Source organism: Phoca vitulina, unplaced genomic scaffold (genome assembly GCF_004348235.1).
Source record: "Phoca vitulina isolate PV1807 unplaced genomic scaffold, GSC_HSeal_1.0 scaffold27, whole genome shotgun sequence".
NCBI classification, from domain to species: Eukaryota; Metazoa; Chordata; class Mammalia; order Carnivora; family Phocidae; genus Phoca; species Phoca vitulina.
In genome coordinates this window covers 19,418,875-19,440,784 of record NW_022589730.1, presented here as the reverse complement: position 1 = coordinate 19,440,784, position 21,910 = coordinate 19,418,875, and the positions used below count along the sequence as shown (strand labels likewise).

The following is a 21,910-nucleotide window of genomic DNA, read 5'->3' as shown; positions in this document are numbered from 1 at the left end:
GATAAAATGGCACACCTAAAAGATCAATGGACCATTAGATGAGAAAATTACCTCAGAGATCATCTAAAGGTCTGTCCCACCCCCAATCTAGAGATGTGAAAAAACCTGACCTGAAGAGCCACCCACGGTTACAACAAAGCAGAGTAGAAATAGTAGTTCTTTGGCACCCAGCCTTAGCTCAAAATCAGGATTAATAGTATCACTTGGGAAGACACTTAAAATAGTTTTATTTGTTAATACTTCGGGAAGACATTTTAAGTTAACATCTTCAAACAACAAAACTCCCAAACAAAGAAAGCAGACAACAAATAACACCACAATTAAGTGTTTCTTCTCTCAGCAATTGCTTGCTACCACATTATCAGTCCAATAGATAACAGATGATATCAAGATAACCTCAAGCAAAAAAAAAAAAAAAAAAGAAGCATCATTAAAAAAAGAAGACACCGAGAATACACAGACATCCCTAACCAATGAAGCTGCAAGCAGCCTGCTATCACTATCGAACTTCAGAACAATTTAAAAGTGAACTAAAATGTCTAGAGCTGACATTCATAGTCACAATTCCATTTTCATGAAGTTACTAAAATATTATTTCACCTCTGGCACTTTAGAAAATCAAACATTTGGCACCATTGTACAGGTTTGGTTTTGTTTCGTTTCAAATATTTAAATTCCTGCGTGGAGAGAAAACACCTGACAAAGAGGTCAAGGTAAATCTTACCCCTGCTTTGAAAAAAACCATAACTATGTGGTTATTGTACGTTAAGGTTCTCAAAACAGTTTTCCTAGTAAGAGCCTCTTCATTTAGGTTTATTTCCAGTTTTACAATGAAAAGAAAAACTCCCTGTATTAGCATCTACTCACATTCACCATTTTACAAGAAGAATGTGCCACTGACCTCTGCCACTGGGATTTGAAAACACTCACAACACTTCACCTTTATGCTGGGCTAAACTCAGGGTAGTCGTAAACACTTGGAAGTAATACAAACCTAAATATTCCTGCTAGGCAAACGGAGCAGTGGAACCGAATTATAATGAGCTAGCAGCTGTCACAATATGACCACAGTAACCAAATCAAAATATCAACCGCTAACCCAGATGAGATTCAAAGGTCATCCTATAAGCCAGCAGCTTTCTTCAGTTCTGCCTGAAACCCCGATCTAATCCTGCAGTAAAATGTTCCACTGAGCTAGTTTAGAAACCAGTTACTCTATGGTGGGAAATTATTTAGGGCGCTGGTAGAGTACCGTTACTGGGACTAGAACCAAACACCACAGTAAGGAAACCGAACCATTCACAATGGGACGCATAAAGACACAGCAGCTGATGTTGAGCTAAGCTGCACCCAACTGTACAAAAGTATCACTTTTCACATCCTTCAGTTACCGATGCATGTCTATAATCTTACTGGCAACTTGCTCACTCAACAATCTGGTTTGCAGTTAAGGCTCTGAAACAATAGAAGGAAAATGCATGCTTAGGGCCTTCCTCGGATCAAAAAGTTTTAGCTAGAAAATATATTGTTTCCCATTGTAAAAACATTTGGACAATTACCTGCAAAAGTTTAATGCTTGCAAGAAAATAAGCAGGGATGGGAATGTTAAAAAATCTATACTCTTTGCATATAGCTCTTGTCAGTATTTTCAAACTATTCCATAGCATATAGTCCTCTTAAAAACACAAGACTCAGACCCATGGCCCCTCTGTCCCATCAGCATATTCTGAAAGCTACTCACTGACCACCTATAAAAGTTTAATGAAACTGTTTAAAAACTGCACCGAACAAGTTTCCAACAGATCAAGCATACATTTTCATCATTAATAACCATAAGTAGTCACAAAGAATAAGCGATTTGTTTTTCCCAGATGCGAAACGGGACATGGCATTTCAAAGAAGCAAAAATGCAAACTGACTTGCTTGTCTCTGCCCAATGAAAGTGGTGGTCGAGGATTCAGGAAATGTCAGATGAAAGAGTAGAATACACAAATATCGGATCGCTTTGTTGTACACCTGAAACTAATATAGTGTCATCTGTCAATTCTACCTCAATAAAAAAAATAAATAACATTTTAAAAAGAGAGTACATATATGAATTGGTCAGTGCAGGCAGTTAATTAGAAGACTCACTGCTATGCTATAGTCTCTCCACTCCTCCAGACTCTCCCACATGAGAAGGAAAACAAAAAGTCATGCACACTTACTTTGTTTTTTAAATTAGGGGCTGGCTTTTTTATTTATTTTTGCTTATTTTATTTTTGCTTATTTATTTTATTTACGTTGCTTATTTGTTTATTCATGTTTCCCTTTATAGGATTTACACAATAACAACTTCCAAAACTTTGTATGGCAACTATACCTACAGATAATAATGGAAGAAGTGGTGCAGCCTTATAAACCGAGAGGGGTCAGTAATCCTAGCAGAATAGGCGTGTGTGTGCGCATGCATGCGCATGCCCCCAGGCAGGCATGCAAGTGCGCTTGTGTTCATTTGTTCATGTTGTGGTGTAGGGATTCACAAACTATCAAATAGGATATTGCATTCAGATATGCAGGCTTAAAGAATAAACTAATGGAGATACTCTATTATATGCCATTCTGCAAAAATTTGAGATACACAAATAAGTTGAGTTTTGGCATTTTGGTGCCAAACCTAAGTATCATAGCACAAAAATTGGAACATTTATGCAAAACCATTCCTGTGAAGTCAAAAAATTCAGAGTTGTAATAAAGCGCTTTGTTGCCGTAAGAGTTTCTGAGCAAATGTTAGCAATGCCTGTATCATTTCTCCAAAATAGTGTATTGCCATTAAGAACAAAATATATAATAATAATGCACTCCCAAAAGGAGAGGGCAGTTCATTACTTTTTTCTTTCCTTGCAATAAAATAAAACCCTGCTAAATGAACAGTTTACTTAAAAAAAAAAAAAAATCAGGTCATCTGCAGTTAATAACTCTTTCCTGTAAAATTAGTGTCACTTGTTTCTGTAGCAGACGCCTAATTCAGTCACAGGCTTGATGGATTTGACAATAGAGAATCTGGTCCAATAAAGTGGCTGATTTATTTCTTATGCTATAGCTTTTACCCTAATATGACATCACGGCAGAATTAAATCTTTGACATGTAAAGAAATCCTTTGTAGTTTTAATGAAAACTAAAGATTCTAAAAGCAGGTATCAACTGTTGTCAGAAACTTCCAGTGAAGTCTAATGCCTTCTTTTGGTAGAATGAAAACTTCCACAAAGACCAGGACACCGAATATGGATTTGGACACAAAGAGCAGTTCAGAATAGACCATGTATTCCGTGAGTTTAAATTGTTGGCTACACTAATAGATCTTATTTTATCTTCGTCTCCATTTGTAATTGGTTGTCTCTAATTTCTGGAAAACAACCTATCTTCTCTTTATAAAAGCACAGCATAAACACCAAGCATGACCCATCTCGAAAGTGGTTTTATTTTAAATAAACAGCAGCTTGGACAAAAATCAATGAGAATCTTTGTTCCCCTAATCTAGCCCTGAGATAGTCAAGCTGATCAAGAAGGCGCTTGAGATGTGAGAAATGACAGGGGTGGCAAGAGTTAATGCGGCATCATGGGCAGTCCTCTAGAAATATTTTTAAATTCTTTTCCAAACTAAAAATGCGAGGTATTTCATAGTTGTTTAAATATCTTTTTCCTTTTTTTTGCAGACTGCGCCATGCCCTCTCACTCTGAGGGCGACTTCCCTGACCCCGGTCTGACACTGCGCTGTTAACGTCAGATAAACCATTTAGCCCCAGCACAAATCTATTCTGTGCAAAAATCTGCTTGAGGTGGAAAATGTAGCAGTTTGTAAACAATAAAGAGCCATGTTTCAGACCAGACAGCTTATCTAACAGAGAAGTCCTTTCATGGGGAACAGTGGGTGGGAGCCTCCCAGACTTAGTAGCATTTCCTATCACAATGCAGGAGACTGTCTTGGCCTCCATATTTAAGAGTTTAATGGGAAGGAGGGCAGACGGGATAAAAGAACACAGCTGACATGGACTTTCAGCTTAAACAACAACTAAGTGAAAAGAGTCAGCTCTCTCTGCTCTGGCTCTAGGCTCTCAGCCCACGTATATTTTAAATACTATTTGGATGGAAAAACGAATTTGACTGGTAAAACAGTTGCCCATGAGGACAGATGAACAAGCACAAATATTTAATATCTTTGTATTGCTTGGCATATTCCGTGATACTAATTTATCAAGTTGTTCTTGAGGAAAACTCTTTTCATGTACCTAACATAAACTTCTAAATATGAGTAGCGATTCATTTATTCTATTTTACTTTCGCTCATCAGAGGAGAGTTTTAGAATCTTCCAAGGGAGTCCTTTAATATGCCGTCGAAGTATTACTTCCCAAGATTATTATTTTCAAGTTAATCTTTTATTCTATTTTATGAAATTGAGTGAGGATGACGTGAGAAGCAAGGTGTTAGAATTTAATATTAGTACTATTGTCACTGAAGAGTCCAAAATTGTTCTTTAAGATCTAAGTTGACAAATATATCTAGTCTTCTGTATCTGTATTAAAATAGGAAAGTTGTTGTACCTCCCTATCAACAACTGATAAAAAAGGGGGAAGCTGGCTTTAGGTACAAAAAAAAACATAGATATGAAATTTATCATTTTAAAGTAAGAAGGAACACAAGTATAAGAACAACGAATGATCAAACGTAAGTTGGAATGATTTTTAAAGGCACAAACATATGATATCACCCACTTTAAAATAAGTTGCTAGTATTTCTCTGCTTTGTCTACTTTGTGTTAAATACCTGAAATTCCTTTAGATGGATTTGATGGTGACTTTTGAAAAAAATGACTAAGATTCAAGGACTATCTATACATTAAATAACAAGTAAGCTTTCAAGGCTTAAAAATAGGGACATTCTTTAGAAGCATTTGCAATTACGGTTTCAGAGTGATATAATTACAGCTGTGTGTTTTCCTTGGAGTATGGTCCAACGCCTTCTGCCAAGAAATTTAACTTCATTTATTGATGGATTTGCAATAGAATTTGACCAAGTTGAGAGATTTATTAATATTGCTTAAGAAGAAAACCACATTTACTAGAACAAAGATCATTGTTTCACTCAAAACTCAAGAAACCTGCTATTGCTCATTGCTCAGGTTATTGCTGTTAGACACACATTCCTACAGGGTAAACGAAACAGAAAAATACACGAAAGACACCAGCATGAAGGGCATGCTGGAAACCCGCAAACTATCTCAAGGGTAGCTTGCTTCCAGTGAAGTAAGATACAGTCTGCCTTGACCATCAGCACTAAAAAGCTCACACCAAGATAAATATACAACCAGATCTTATAATTCACCTTGAATACACTACTCTGATTTCAGCAATCTAAACCTATTATTAAAGGAGTTTCCATAATCCCAAACTATATATCATTGCCAACAGACAGGCCCGAAGATATTTTTATTTTAAATATTCACCACTTTGACTTTATCAACCTTAAATCAGAAAACAAGTATTGCAACGTTGAGATTGAGATAAGAGCTTTATACCTAAGGAAGACAAAATTTCCACAGCAATTCGATATCACTGAAATCCTGTAATTCCACGTGGTTATAAAACATAGTCCTTTACACGTGATTACCAAGCATAAACTGTCAGTATTTTTCTGCAATTTAAAATTACTAGAGTGAACTGGCTAAATATCCAAGTCCCTAAAAACAGGTCCTCCATCTGGGCTGTATTCTCCCCTTTCTATGGTAAAATATCAGCATTTGAAAAGTGCATGTTAATTTAAAATTGGTCTTACTTTGTATTCTGGAATTGACAAAAGGTGGAGAGAGATTGTCATGTGACCCAAGGTCCCTGCTGGTCATGTGGTCATAGGGAGTCCCATCTCCATAGTTCTGTAAATAAAACAACATTGTAAGTTTTCATTTCGCATGAATAAATCAGCATATAAATACCCCCCCTACTGACAGCTCCGAGATCCAAAGAAACTGAAGTCCACATTCCCACTATGGAACCGCATTATAAGGGACCTGCCTCTTCACAGGTCCAGTGGGTAAGCGAGGGCTCTAGAGTCTGCAGAGTTCAAGTTTTCCTCATGGTAGCTGTGAAATCGTATAATAATAACAATAGAATCAACTGCAGGAAGTTGCTGACATGATTAAATGAAATAATGTATGTAAAACACCTGACACATATAAAATGCACTGTAAATATTAGAAGTTACTATTTTGGTAAGCCCACATTATTTTTTATAAGATTTTATTTATTTATTTGACAGAGAGGGACAACACAAGCAGGAGGAGGGGCAAAGGGAGAGGAAGAAGCAGGCTCCCCGCAGAGCAGGAAGTCCGATGTGGGGCTCCATCCCAGGACCCGGGGATCATGACCTGAGCCGAAGGCAGATGCTTAACGACTGAGCCACCCAGGTGCTGGCAAGCCAAAATTATTTAAAAAGAGAAAAAACACAAGATTGTGCCATCAGGGAGAACGACCCATAGCCTATAATGAATTGCTTTTAGAAGACCAAGATAGAGCCTTTGAACAACATTTGGTTTTACAGTATTGAAATTTCAATGTTTTGTGACAGTTGTTTTTGTGGTTGTAAGAGAACTGATCATTCCATAAGTAATTAACATGTAAGAACGTTAAAATTATTACAACATGACTATGAAGGAACATCAAAACTTTAGCATTAATTAGTACTTCTGGATTTGGACAAAGCATGCCACAAAAAAAGTTTTAAAGCAGACATTAATTTTTGGCAGAAATTTGTCATGATTATGATTATCTAATTATTTTAATGGAATTTAAAATTAAAATAATGGGGTTTTTTTTAAGATTTTATTTATTTATTTGACAGAGAGAGAGAGCACAAGCAGGGGGAGCAGCAGGGAGCGGGAGAAGCAGGTTCCCACTGAGCAGGGAGCCCAATGTGGGGCTAGATCCCAGGACCCTGGGATCATGATCTGAGCTAAAGGCAGACATTTAACCAACTGAGCCACCCAGGAGCCCCTAAATAAAATATAGGAAAAGTTAAAATCACCTACATTACAGGGTTCAAATTTCAGACTAAGGTGCATCAAGTAACCAAAAAGGGAAAAAAAAAAAAAGAAAAAAAGTCAATCTGCTCAGCTGGTTGCACTGCCCATAAAGACCAAGTCAAATTTACTCAGAGGTATCAGTTGGCATGTTAGCCAAAGGGCAGAATACAAAAAAAGACGGATGTCGTATGAAAAATGAAAACACACATCACTTCACTAGAGAATAACTGGAACCCTTAAGGTTCCAAATAATCCTGTTTTTGATCACTTTTCCTCATTTAGAAAAATTAACTTGAATGATACCGTAATCTAATGCTGCCAATATGTCAGTGTATAAAAAGATGTCATATTTTTTTAAAATACCTAGCATGGGTTTTGCACTCACTTATTCTATGCCGGGCATTGTATAAGACTAATCTTTATTTATTAAGTGTCCTCACCTTAGACAGTGTACTTTAATATACACTACCTAATTTAAACCCCAGCACAGTGCTGTAAGGTAGTGGATAATATCACCACTTTAGGACGAGAGAAGACGGGACTTAGCACGGTTGTCAGTACAAGTCAGCCACAGAAATCTATCACATGCAAACTCCCTGGATTGAGAAGACAGAAATTACAAAATATTGACTCAAAAGTATTCACCAAAATATTCTCTGAAAAAAAATGGCGGGACAGTTACTGAAAATGAAATCAAAGGACGGTCCTAAGGGACCTCGTTCTCAGAAGAACAATTAAAAGTAGTGTGTGTGTTAAAGTGAGAAATCGTAAGACATTAAGTGTGAATGAGCTAAACAATAGGGGGAAATTCTGTCATCTCCTACACTTGCTGTCAAGGGCAATGGATTTATTTCTACAAGTGCAGCCTGTAACGTGAGGAGGAGGAAAGATTTCCTCAACCCATCCATATAATGCATTAGGATATCACCCCCGACAGCTGGTGCGGTGGCTCCACAAAGCTACTGGTAAGCCTACAGACCCTGCCGCACCATGAAGACCCCAGTGACAACCACAAGGTCAAGAGACAGGTGGAAATGGACAACAGTGGCTTGCTGAAATGTCCTCACTGTGACAGCTTGATTACCTTCCTTGCCTCTTCTGCCGAAATAGAAACACCCCCACCTCAAATTTATGTGAATACTTACAGTAAAATGTTCCCTCCCTGCATAATGCTTCATTTATACAGCTGGCTGGGGGAGGGGCATGTGTTTGTTTGACTATGTGCTCTCGGTCTATTTTTAATTTGGGGTATTTAGACGTATATTAGAAAAGCTGACATGGATTTTAGAGGGCCTAGAAATGATTGAATTAAAAACAGATTATACATAAAATCATATATCTTTAAGTGGGAAGGAACATAAAAGATCTTCTGGCTTTACTTCTTCATTTTATAAATTAGAAAAATGAGGACTAAAGAAGTGAAATGATATGCCCAAGGTCATATACACACAAAAATACACATTGCCTAACCACCCCACTCCCATCCCATTCCATGGTCTCCCCATTACACCCAAACTAACAACTAAAGCATGAAGGAAAACCATGAAAAGGAGCAGCAAAAATTTGAAACCAAATAAATAAATGAACCCAACTGGTGACCAAAGGCATTAATACCATGTTTACAAAATGAAATCAACTCTGATTTATTATGTAGATTATACTGATCAGATAGAACTTCATACCCTGTCTTCAGAATTATTCTGTAGTCTACACCAGTACATTACAGGGATACTAGGATTTTTTTCAAAGTTGTGCCATCTACAACAAATAACTTTCTGTAATACTGGATCAATAACTGGCAAAGTAAGGCCAAATATTTAATGAAGGATTTTTCTTCTGGTTGCAGAAGTGGAACAGGTGTCAAATTCAATAACAGCATCCAATAAGAGAATGGAAAAAAAAAAACTGCAAACACAAGCTGATCCTCATTAAACTTAGTATGCATATATATATCTGTGCGTTTGTGTGTGCGAGAGAGAGAAACTCACCTTCAGTTTGTCAATTTACATATGCGGGATGTCTGGTTGTGGGAGAAAAGATTAGATATACTTACCCTGGACGGGCTTGGATGTCCTCCATTCCCCCAGGACCCTGAGCTACTTCTGTCTTCTACATCTAGGGACAAGAGAAAAGTTCTTTAGGCTTTCTTGCAATAATTCTTCCTTTTTGTATATGCACTTTTAAATTAATGTTTCAAATTAATCTCCTGTTGCCTTTAATTAAGAATCAGGCACAGGGCTACCACGATGATAGTGGCTTCTGACCCATCTACTTAAATTAACTCATTTAAATTCACAGCAGAAATGAACTGGACCCTCAGGAACCAGAGGTATGAACATAAAAATTACTTCCATCCTTCAGTGTTTCATAGCCTCAACTTTTATAGACATGAAACTGCACTTAAAGTTTTATTAAGATCTTTTGTACAAAATAAGTTTAAAATGACACTAATACAACCTTAAATGTGTATTTTAAAAGGTAAGTTAAGGCAAATATTCACACCAACATTAGCAGCATCTGTGCCATAATGCTCTTGGATATTTCTTGTTCTTTAGCCAAGGCTTATTACATTAGACAACAGACATGCAACAAAATACACAAGACAAAAAGCAGATTCAGCAGTCTATTTCCACCAGTACATTACAAGGATATTAGAATGTGTTTTTTTGTTAATGTTTTAAGTAAAGACAACACTGTCTCAGTATTTTAATTATTTTAATAGATTTGACCACTTGGCTACAATCCTTAATCTGGGCATTGAGATGTGAAAATTAAAGTCGTTAAAGCCATGTTTTATCTTGATAAGTGATAGCGAAGAGACCTATATGAACTACCAGCAAGTGGAAATTCTTCTAAACTCTGGACCAGCAAAGTTCTAACGCTGAGCACGCCATCATGGCTTCAAGTGGCAAAATGCTCAGGCTGGAGAGTATTGCAGTGAAGTTATCGTATCAATTGCTTTAAAACATAAAAGTGTTCTAAAGATCAGTCACTCTATATTTAGAAATGGCTTTGAGAGTGTTGATGAAAGGTCCTTTATAAGTATAAAAAGTTTCACTGTTCTATTATTTTGATCATGGTCGATCAAACAGACGGCCATCACAAACCTCCTCTGACAGGACTGGAGGAGGTGTGAAACTTCGGTTCAGGAGACATAACCCCAGTCATTGTGTTTCCTAACATTTCAGTGATACTGTTTATTCTCCTAATGCACCACTGTCTTTCCTTTTATTACTGCTATTTTATTATCAGAAGAAATAATCACAGTATAATTAGTTGATTTATTTTTGGGTACACTGGAGCACGCAGCGTTTTAGAGTCTCTTAAGAGATGGGATAGCAGCAACAAAAAATAATTACCACTAAACTTGAATTCTTTCTTTTTTTTTTTTTAAACAAATATTTCTGTTCCTTTTGTGGGTGCTTCAGGAGATAATGCAACTGCAAACAAATGTCCCCCACGGACAGCTAAAATCAGTGACTGTGAGCTTTAAGGGATGTCAAGAAAGCTCTGGGTAGTGCATCCAGTCTGGAGAGAAGGTGCAACGCTTTCCCTAAATCTGCTGTTTAACAACCTCATCTCCTGGCCTACGGGTATGCCAAACTGAAATACTCACAGAAGTGACTTAGAACCCTCTGGATTTGGGAGCTGAATCCTTATATTCTATAAGATTTCATATTGCTTGGACCCATTTTACCTTTCCAATTTTCAAGGAAATTTTTAAACACCAAAAGCAGGCAGAGACAAGGAAGAAAGAGGAATCGTTCTCACATGGGGGGTGATTTTGGACCCCAGAAAGCATTTGGCAATGTCTGGAGACATTTTTGGTTGTCACAACATGGGGTGGGGTGGGGATGGGGCAGTGCCACTGGCATCCAGTGGGTAGAGGCCAGGGGATGCTGCTAAACATCCTACAAATGTTAGAATGCCCCCCGCCACACACATACACAAAATGCTCTGTCCCCAAGTGTCAGTTGTGTCTAGATTGAGAAGCCCAGTGCTGAGGGAAAATCACACTAAAGAGCAAAAAGGAAGATGCGAGTTGGAGAAAAGATGTACTAGAATTTAATTTATAGTTTAGTATGAACTCTTACTAAATACACAGTGACTTATGCCTTTTAACCCAGACTTGAGCTGGAGTGTTTCAGGAGACCTTCATAAACATCTTCTGTCCACAGAATAAAGGGAAAATGATGGTCAACCAAGCAGCCTGCTAATTAGTGGGCAGATAAAACACATCAAAACTTGAGTATTCCCAACTGGGCAATTTCAAAAGCGAGCAATCCACTAATTAAAAATGCTGGAAGTCTAGCTTTTTCAAAACAGGTTAAATACTGGCTGGGTTCCTTCACAAATAGATTCCCAACCAATCAGATCTGACTGCTCTTTTCCCATCCTTTCTCATTTCCATCTTTCTCATTTCCTGACCTCAAGCTGCTCCACCTTCCTTTCTGCTTCCTCCCTTTTACTGATCTCTTTTTAACAGGCTTTTCCATCCCCTGGACTCCTGCTAGATCTAACAGATAAGGACCAATCTCTAGCTCTCCCAAACCTACTAGACAATTGTATGATTTCGGATGATACTTTTTTCTTTGAAAAAGTATCTGTTTAGCTGGGTGCTCCTTTATCCAAGAGCAAGAAGCCACAGAGGGAGAGCACTAAGATTTTTAACTCATAATGAATGTCAACATGTTGCTTTTAAGTCATTTGTTTCCATCTTCCCTCCCACTGAGCTTCATCAGGACTGCCAGTTGGTTAGTGAGCATTTCCTCAACAACTATTCCAGCACATCTCAGAGGGCATCTGAAGACCCCCTACATGTGGATTACCTGTATATTCATTTCAAAATCAGCATCTTGGGGTCCACTGCAGACCAACTGAGTCTGGATCGCTCATGAAAACTGTGTTTTAAACAAGGTCCCCAAGTCATCTGCATGTGCACAGTAGTTTGAGGACCACCAGCCTGCCTTATCAGGAACACAAGACAGATGCATGCCCCACACCATCAACACGTGCCTCTCTCACTCTAGATCTTCAAATTTCCGCCAAGGTTGCCAGTTTCAGCAGCATTCAGTACACATTCCCGTCGCATCTGTATCCAGATGCACCTGCATCTTGCCCAGACTCACTTTTTAGAAACCTGCACGTGGCCTACTCTTGGCCATTCCTTACCCCCTGCTGGTGTACGCAGGTGCTCACACACTTCTTTATCTCCATGGTTTTGTACTTGCTATTCCCTCTGCCTGAACTGTTCCATCTCTCAAAGAATCATAGCAGCTAATGTTTAGTGAGCTTAAATACGCATCTGACACTGTACTAAGCACAAGCACTTCAACGCACTAACAGTACCCCCATTTCATATATGAGAACATTGAGGCTTCGATGGAACAGGAAACTCTCTCAAGCAACCAGCAAACACAGGTGCTGCCAACAGCAAAGCCAGGGAGTACTCTTTTCCAACACTGTAAATGCCTCCCTGGAAAGAACTTCATTTCTTTCCATGACCATCTTGAAGGTTACTTCTCACAAGTCTTCCCAGGCAGAGTGAAAGTATTTAGGAGTTTAGGCCCATTCTTGGGCCCACAAAAGGTTAAAGAATTATATACAACACAAATATATAAAAGTAAATATTTGAAGAAATCAAGAGACTGGAAAATAAAAATAGGGGGACAGTAAAGCCAGAGGTATGATGAGCTTATCAAAATGTACACTGTGATGAACTGGATACTTGCTAGAAAGCGGTCAAAATTCTACAAGGTACTGAGTGGGCAAAACAAAGAGTGAAACAAGATTCACAATGAGTATGGGATAAAAGCACACAAATAGTTCAGGAAATCCATTAAGGCAACATAGTAACAAATGAAAAACTGCCCAGGATAGAGGCTGTCTGAACATTTAGTTCCTGCCTCTCCCTTGTCCTACTGTCACTCTCCATCCAAGATGGGAATAAATAACAGAAACACAATAATCCGGGCAGCAGAAGGGAAAGGAAAAAAGCAAGTGAATGACAGAAATTATTCTTCCAAAATACTAAAATGGGTTCCATTGTTCCAGTCTTTTCTAATTTATTTTACCCTACCTAAATGAGGACAGACTTAGTAACTTCTATGGGATTGACAGCTGGTTTAGGAGGCAACCTGACAATCCACAAAATTTCATTCTAATAGAGTAGTTCTGCATAAGCCCCTCTAAAATATCTGACATTTCCGCACCAAAACACAAAAGCAAAGTTTGGGCAGAACTAGGACCAAACACTCCATTCTGAGAAAAGACACACAGAGGTAATTTTTAATTTCTATGATTCACCATCCACATTCATTAAACTTATGATTTGATTACTCAAATCTCCACTTTGCTTATGATGTGCAAGATCGAAACTATCAGATAGACTGGACAAATGTCAGAAAACACAGCCTTGGGAGTTGGGATAGAGACTCAGATTTCACCAGGCACTCTGCATTAACAAGCTGTGTGGTCTGAGCCAATCACTGGCCTCTCTGAACTCACTTTTGTCAACTATAAAATAAGTGGGTTTGAGCTGCACCCTTGGAAATAGGGAAATTCTAGTATATTGGACAACTCTCCCACAAAAAAAAAAAAATAAAAATGATGGGTAAATGTTTAAAAATCTTCTTTAAAATACTAATAAGCTGAGAGGATAATAAGGAATTATCAAGCCAAAATCAAATTGAAGGAAGAGAAGACATTTTTGCCCTAAGGACTTCTGCCAACCTAGAAAATTTAATGGCCTCTTAGGTCAAGCAAAACAGAAGCGAAAACCCAGGACCCATCCAAAGTAGGTATCTAACAGAAGATAACGGGGATAATAGGATTTCCAACCTCAAGGAGTTATTGTAAAAGTAAGTAAGTTAGGTAATATTTGTTAAACACTTAGGGGAGTACCTGGTCCATAGCAAATTCTCAGTAACCAACACCTGCCCATGAGAGCGTAACTTATTATGCTCTAAGATAAGCAAACTATGTAAATCTGTAAAATGGTGATTTATTCAAAGAAATCTGAGTCTCACATTTTTATGACTCCTAGTTCTGCTCAACAGGTCAGAGACTTTCAAATATTCTCCTGGATTTTAGAAACAGCCAATAAGTTTAGTGTAAACAAATCCCACCTTTTCCATGAACCTCTACAGCAAAATCACAGAGAGAATTCAGTACATATTAGATTTGTTTAGTGACTTGATTTGCCTTCAGAATATCCCCTTTACCTCTCACCATTGCAACATACGTTTGTGTTCTATATAAATGATATGTTCTCAAAAGTTATGCATGCTGACCCAAGGCCCAAGCTAAGAACACAGACTAAATGTTATATAGATTTAACTGTGATTTGAAATAAACAGTGTTATATTAACTAAATTGAATTTAAATAAATAAATAATAAATAAATAAATAGATTTTATAAAAATAAAAAAAGAAGAAATAAACAAGTGTGAGTTACCTAACTCTGTTGATTTGGGATAGAGTTGTGTATTGGTCCTTTCCATACTTAGAGCCCAGATCATGCCAAGCACCCAAGGCCCTAGAGTTTCATGAAGTAAGAAAACAATGAAAGTGTTTTATTTGAGTTGTTTTAAAAGTCTACAAATTCCCACTCTTGTAGAAATGGACTGATTTCCTGATGAAAGCTTCTACGCTCTCAGAATGCGTTGGGAGATCAAGGGTAAGTTCTTCCTGGAAAGATAATCACCCCAAAACACGTTGAGATCTACACTGTCTCAAATCCTTTGCTCTGCAACAACAGATACCATTAAATATCCTCCACACCATCATGGAGACTCACAGACTGGGTACATCTGTGGCTCCTACTAATTTCCTAGTCCAGGAAGAACCCTTGGCTGAGCCCTCCACACAAACTGAGATGGCATATGCTCTCCGTCAGTGCCAGATGAATTTAGAGTTCAAAATATTTCATCAGCAAAGAGCGTGTTAAGGATGTGCACATTTTCATTAGCACCCAGTATAATAAGAGCTCTAAGTAGAGTAATTTGAAGTCAAATTTGAGTACCAGTAGATGAAGGAAGATCTGAAAAGCTTCAAATATTGATGGACAACGTCCATACAACCATGATTGCTTCTTTCTTTTTCTGTAAGAAAAAGGTATGCTTCATAATGAATGATCTGAGCACTAACAAGAAACTTCCAGCACTTTCCAAATCTGACTGAGCAAAAAATGAGGGTTGTGGTGATGCGTCTCACACAAATTTGAAGATATTTCAGGTATAAGGAACAGAGACCGGGGCGTTCCATTTTCAGATCATTGCCATCAGTACTGGCTTTCTGAGCACTAATGGATTTCCTTACCAAATAAATCTGAAAACTCAAAAAGTCAAGTACAAGATGATCTTATAGTTCTCTATATGAATATATATTTGTGTGTGTGCATTTTACCTTCTTATGTATAAGAAGGTAAAATGCATAAAGAAAGGTAAAATGTGGAAATACTAGATGGAAAGTATAGTAGGAAAATTTGTTCAGAGAGAAATTATTCCAATATTTTAGGCTTTATTAACCTCCAACTTAAACTTCCATTATTAATATGTCCCGTAGAACACTCTTTAGAGAATATTATTTTCCTCAAGTTCAAAACAAACTTTTCAAAAATGAAAACTAAATAATCTCAGATATTTAAAATATGGAGAATGGCATTTTGCGGTGCTATAAAACGGGAAACACATTTTCATATAACATGAAAGTCAGATCATATGAAAGTAACAAAATAAAATGCATAACTATTGCATTATAAATGCACTGTTGTTTGTTATTCTGAAACTCAGAAACCTTCTTGAGAACTCAAGCTGAGTAAACGGTTATAGTATGAAATTGAGAAAAAAGTAACCTTGAAGTCTTTAGATCAATCCATATCATTTGGAAGTATCAAAGATCATCTAATTTGGATAATATTCTAACTTGAATACTCTTAATGTGAAACACTTTTATTTAGCAACCTTCCATTTCAAATGTTTGAAACTAACCAGTCTTCCTCTTAAAGAGCAATTAATCCTTTCAAGATCTCATCATTTTTTTTTTAAGATTTATTTATTTTTAGGGAGAGAGCAAGAAGCAAGCACACGGGGGTAGTGGCAGAAGGAGAAGGAAAGAGGAGTCTTAAGCAGACTCCACGCTGAGCGCAGAGTTCTATACAGGGCTTGATCTCAGGACCCTGCAATCATGACCTGAGCTGAAACCAAGAGTCAGATGCTTAACTAAGTGTGCCATCCAGGCGCCCCCAAGATCTCATCATTCTAAGAGCCCAGAAAGCAGAGAGCCATGAGTAACTTGAGGCAAGAATACAATATGAATTGTATTTGCCTCCTTTTACTTTTTGAAATCTAACCAATCCTAAAAGCACTTAATAAAAATCAATCTTACTAAAATAATGTTCTTAACTTATTTCAAATCAGGCAAGAATAATGATCAGAAATAAGCTGCCATATCTAAAGACTTCAAAAATAGGGCACCTGGGCGGCTCAGTCGGTTAAGTGACTGCCTTCGGCTCAGGTCATGATCCTGGAGTCCCAGGATAGAGTCCCACATCGGGCTCCCTACTCAGCGGGGAGTCTCCTTCTCCCTTTCACCCTCCCTTCTCTCATGCTCTCTGTCTCATTCTCTCTCTCTCAAATAAATAAATGAAATCTTAAAAAAAAAAAAAGACTTCAAAAATAAAACCAACATACCATCTAACTCCAATATTACAGAGATCAGCCTCAAAGTATCTAAATGAAAAGTGAACATATTTGGGGAAGTTTTTAGCTAGGTGCTTGGTACCTTTAAAGATGTATTTACAAATACACATCACAAAGTGTGAGAAATAAAAGACAGATACCTTAGAAGACATTAAACAACAAAGACCTAAGTGTGAAAATATGTTTCACTTCCTAATAGAACAGACTATATAACTCTTACGTACATGTAATTATGCATGCATTTTTCAAATCATATGTGTAATTATTATGTGGCAAAGTCCATAATACTGTAAAGACTTAAGATACACAAATTGATTTTTTTAAATGCCTACTTGATAAATGATTTATTAAATGTATTTCAATGCGGGGGGGGGGGGAGCCAAGATAAAACATATAACAGTTTTATCCTTTCTTCTTTTTTTCCCCCAATTCCCCTTTTCTCCCTAGGGTGCCATTCATGTGGCTCTGGGAAAGGACTGCTGGCTTAATTGAAATATTTGTAGGCTGAAATTGCTCTGCATCACCACAATGGTCCACTTCTACCAAATGGCATCCATTCCTTGTGCTTTTTTTCCTTCTTCTATTTCCTTTCATCCTGGAACCAAGTCTACTTCCCCTGTTTCTTCTAGTCTTATCTCATCCCACCCCCTATTTACGGATGCTTTTGCTGATACCGGTGAAGCCAAATAGTTTCAAATATTCAAAAATCTTCCCTAAAATCCAGTTTTCTAGCACAGTCCCTCTTGCTTACAATAATCACTCCCATAAACTGATTTTCATTTTATCCTTAACATCCCAGTCTTCTACCTGTGTTTAACACTGTAGCCTCTGACCTGGCCATGACAAGCAATCAATCTTACATGTTATCTTCAGGGGTCATGCCTTAGTTTTAGGCCAATTTTCTTTGTATTTAGGCTCAAATGTGCAAACCACACTATATTACTCTGCAAAACATCAATGAGAAGGCTTAATTAAGTAACACTGACAGATAAATCCATTTCTTTCGCAGTAATCAAATCAAAGCAGGTTGACATAACACAGGAACTTAATACAGTTATTCCCTTGTAATTGGAAAAAGGCCCTTTACTTCTCATTAAAGCAATCTTCTGGGTATTGGCATAATAAGAAGGCTCAGAGCTTTAATACTGCCCTATAAAAGTCTCAAGATACAGACCCCTTAAGCAAACAAGCCAGATTATCTAATTCCTTGATCACAGCAGAACATGTAGTTCCTACTGTTTTAAACTACTAATTCTTTATCTCTGTTGCAATTAAAAAGAGGTAAATCAGTATCAAACACATACAATGGAAATCTGTAAAAATGCATAAACTGTTTACAGTTTTATAAATCTATCTCCACATGTATTTGAAGGGAAGCAGTCCATTAAAAATGAATTTGAAATACTTTGCAAATGTGAAATTGTAATAGCTTGGATCAGGGGGAAAATCTCTTTATTTTACTCAATGGGCTCAACAGGATACATTTTGCCTAAATTTACAGCCTGATACTCAAGCATACAGTACAAGTTTGATAATCGGAATTGTGAGAGAACGGAATTTGAAGAAGGACATTTAATTTTTGTGTCATTTAAAGAACAGTAAGTCACCTGGTCCACTGAAGACTGCTCTGACCAGGCCGAAACCCACAGAGAACTCAACATTACACCATGTTCACATCCCCAAACTACACAAAATCGATTTTCACCCTTTCACTCCAATTTTGAGGGAGTTTCTGCTACTTACGGAGTGGCACCTGATCACACTCAAAGTGATTCTGGCAACTCTTTCTGAAAGGATAACATATAATGGAGGGTTATAATTCCCAAATGTGGCTGACCACCAAAATCCTCCAGGAACTTCAAACAAACAAAAAAAACAAGAAACAGAGATATCCTGGCCCTACCTGGCCCCCTAATCAAGGAAAAAAATCAAGGGTTGAGGGCAAGGCAAAACATATTTTCAAATTTTTCCTATACCTCTCTACTATTTAATTTTCAAATGGTTTTCATTACAATGTGCTTAAAACTATGTCATTTGCTATCACTCAGGTCCTTTTATCACATTAGTACTTGCATGTGCATTTCCTAAGAACAAAAGCAGTAACAGTTATCAAAACCAGGGAATTGACCATAGCTATAACACTTTTATCTAATCCATATTTCATATTCCAATTTGTCACTTTTTCCCCCTTTTTGTGGTAGCCACAGTGCCACCACTATCCAAGATGACCTGCAAGTCATTCCATGAACGACAACTGATCTCGAGTATAATTAACACACTTAACCAAGAACGAAAACCAAACAACCAACCAACAGATAAAATCCAGGATTAGTCACTGCATTTAACCATCAGCTCTCTTTCATCTATTTAATCTGAAACGGTTCCTCAGTCTTTCTTTGTGTGACTGGCATTCTTAAAGAGCACAGGCCAGATGATCAAAGGTGTAGTGTATGCTTGAGTATCAAACTGTAAATATTTCTCAATTTGGGTTCATCTGATGCTTCCTCATGATTCAATTCTGGTGAATAGAATAATACACAAGTGGCCTTGTGTCTTTCCAGGGATATCACATACAGAGCCATGCGATGGCAGCATGGTCTGCCCCCTTGGTTTGTTATGCTCATTTCATCACCTGGTCAAGGTATTGTGGGAATTCATCACTCTACAATTACCACTTTTCCCTGTGCAATCGGCAATCTATAGGGAGATACTTTAAGACCATCACAACCAATTTTCAATTATGCGCTTATCGAAAAAATTAAAATACAAAAGTGTATAAAGTAAAAAGTGAAAATTTCCTCAGTACCCACTCTCCTCACCTTGTGCCAGTGATAACCCATAACAGTTTCCTAGGTAGGCTTATGGATCCTCTGGTCTATGATCAACTGATTTTTAAAACCACAGAAATTTAGGGCATTAAATGTAAAACTTGACTAAAATGTCTGGTCTATCTGAATGAATGGTTAAGAAATATTCCTCAAATGTTTATTTAGGTTCTAGCGACATCTCAGTGCATATAATTATTAATGGTAGCCTTGTGACCGAGGTGGGGCTGGAGAAGCCAGAGACTAGAGTAAATGAAGACAGACTACTAGCTTTGAAGGAATTCGGCCAAAATGAAGCCAAGATTGAGCACCCTACCTGTGAATCAATGCCATGCATAAAACCAAGTTAAATCATGCATTCTGGAGCGGATGCTGCCCTGAATGGCTACTCGTTCACTGCCTCTTTCCAGCACATTCCATAAACCACTGTGTAGAAAGGAGATCCGTCATAGCGGTGGCAATTCCCAATTACAATCAAACGGATAGACAATACACTTATGACAGACAGAAAAAATTCTAGAATGGTCTTCATAGGCTGGCAAAAAAAAAAAAAAGTGGGAAACATCTAAAAGTTTTTAAAAGTGGGAAGTAAACTGACACTTTAAAAAGCACCTATTCTCACATTTAGAATCAGGTGTACAAACAAACAAAAAGTGAAGAGAAAAGCTTGAGGATAGAAAAGATTTAAGTGGAACTTGGCCATCTTACAGAACGTATATGCATATCATACAATATGGAGTGAGTTAACTTACTGTTATCAATATAAGGTGAAAATAGTCTCTTTAACCTTTGGGCAAAAAGCCCAGGCCATTTTATAAACTGACCAGTGCTGGTGAATTTCAACTCTGACTTATAAACGCTTAGAAAATTGTCCTCACAATTCTACCTCAGTCAAATGCCTGGAGACGCCGGCAAAGGTGTTTCTTATTGGGCTTATAAATTGTGTGTGTGTGTGTGTGTGTGTGTGTGTGTGTGTGTGTAAAATCGGCATACACACACAAATACAACACACACACTTGAATTTACTAATAGTTTCTTGATGTAATGATCGTGTTTAAAACGGCTCCCAGATGTTGCAACTCGTTCAACTGACATCACCTTGTTTTTGATCAGAGTAGAGAAGTCGGCCTGGTGACTTAAGGGTTTTACTTTTAGCTCACAATAATGTAACCACACTTTTGTATCCTGCTTCCTGCTTTCCAAAGCATTTTTTTTTTTTTAATATTCGTGTCATTTTTAAATGATTTATCTAGAATCACATAAAGCATGAAATTGGGATCCAAAGGAGTTGCATACTTAAGTATGAGCACACCAACACTATCTTTCAAAAGCATAAAAACAAAAATCAAAAGAAAAAGACTGGCCTATGTAAAAGAGGCCTGACCAACAGGTAACAAAATACTTGCTAAAGTTCATTAGAATACTTGCTGAAATAGGAAAGTTGGATAGTATGATAATGATTGAATTTTCATATCTCAGAATATGCATTCTTAAATCATGTCAGCAGTGAAAACATTATTGCTAGTCTCCCTTCGGAGCTGCCCTGCACCCTACACAAGACCATTTCACCAACACAACACAAATTCGGCACTGGTTTGAGAAAGACCAGGGCTGTGACAGCAGGTCTGTAATGACAAAGAAATGGACTATAGCTTCCCCCAAAGACACCGCTCCTCTTACTTTCACTTTCAAGTGCTTTAAGACACTCTCCTAACTGAAGCAGTCAAATTCATCTGCATGAATTTTCTCGTCCAGCATTTGGGGGCAGAAACGGAAATGCATTCGAAAGCATCAGCGGGTCTTTTTCTCAAGCTTAATGGCATCAAATTCACAGGGATAAACATTGCTTTCTTTTAGTAGGTCTGCAACTTGGATGCAGCTGCCTTCTGCCCACCTGATAGCCAGGGAGTACTGGTCAGAAAGAGATGAGCTGCCGCGATGTCCTGGGCTTACAAATTCACTAAGCGCTATGGTAAGACGCTGTAACTCCTCCTCAGGAATGGAAGAAATGTTAGTTTGAAAGGAGATAGAAGCAAAGGCCTGAAGAATGACAATAACCAGGCATCTTGAAAGAAAACAAGAAGCAGGGAAGGGGTCCAGGGACAGCAGAGCTGTCAGTAGAAAATAATGATTTATCTGATGAGATTAGCAGAAAGTTTGATTAGCAAAGATGCCTTCCTAACATAGCAAAGATTGCGATACTACTTTAAGATTTTGTTGTAGGAAAAAAACAGTGCCTGCCAAATGTGGTCTGTAACAGCCCAGGCTAGCCATGAGTGATACGGTGGGAAAATAGCCACTAAGCCAGATTTTATTTGATTTGTACTG

The 21,910-nt window shown here is 37.7% G+C and overlaps 1 protein-coding gene across 20 annotated transcripts in view; it reads right to left on the bottom strand.

Moving 5' to 3' along the window:
* TCF4 (transcription factor 4) overlaps positions 1 to 21,910 on the bottom strand; it is a 349,872-nt gene that overhangs the window by 224,621 nt on the left and 103,341 nt on the right. For 19 of the 20 annotated variants that reach the window (XM_032422851.1, XM_032422840.1, XM_032422848.1 and 16 more), the window contains 2 exons: positions 9,110 to 9,171; positions 5,814 to 5,910 (listed from right to left, as the gene is read on the bottom strand). The exons of the other annotated variant lie outside the window; for it this stretch is intronic. In XM_032422851.1, coding sequence (XP_032278742.1) covers positions 5,814 to 5,910; positions 9,110 to 9,171 — 159 coding nt within the window. The remainder of the gene's footprint in view (positions 1 to 5,813; positions 5,911 to 9,109; positions 9,172 to 21,910) is intronic. 20 annotated transcript variants of the gene reach the window in all.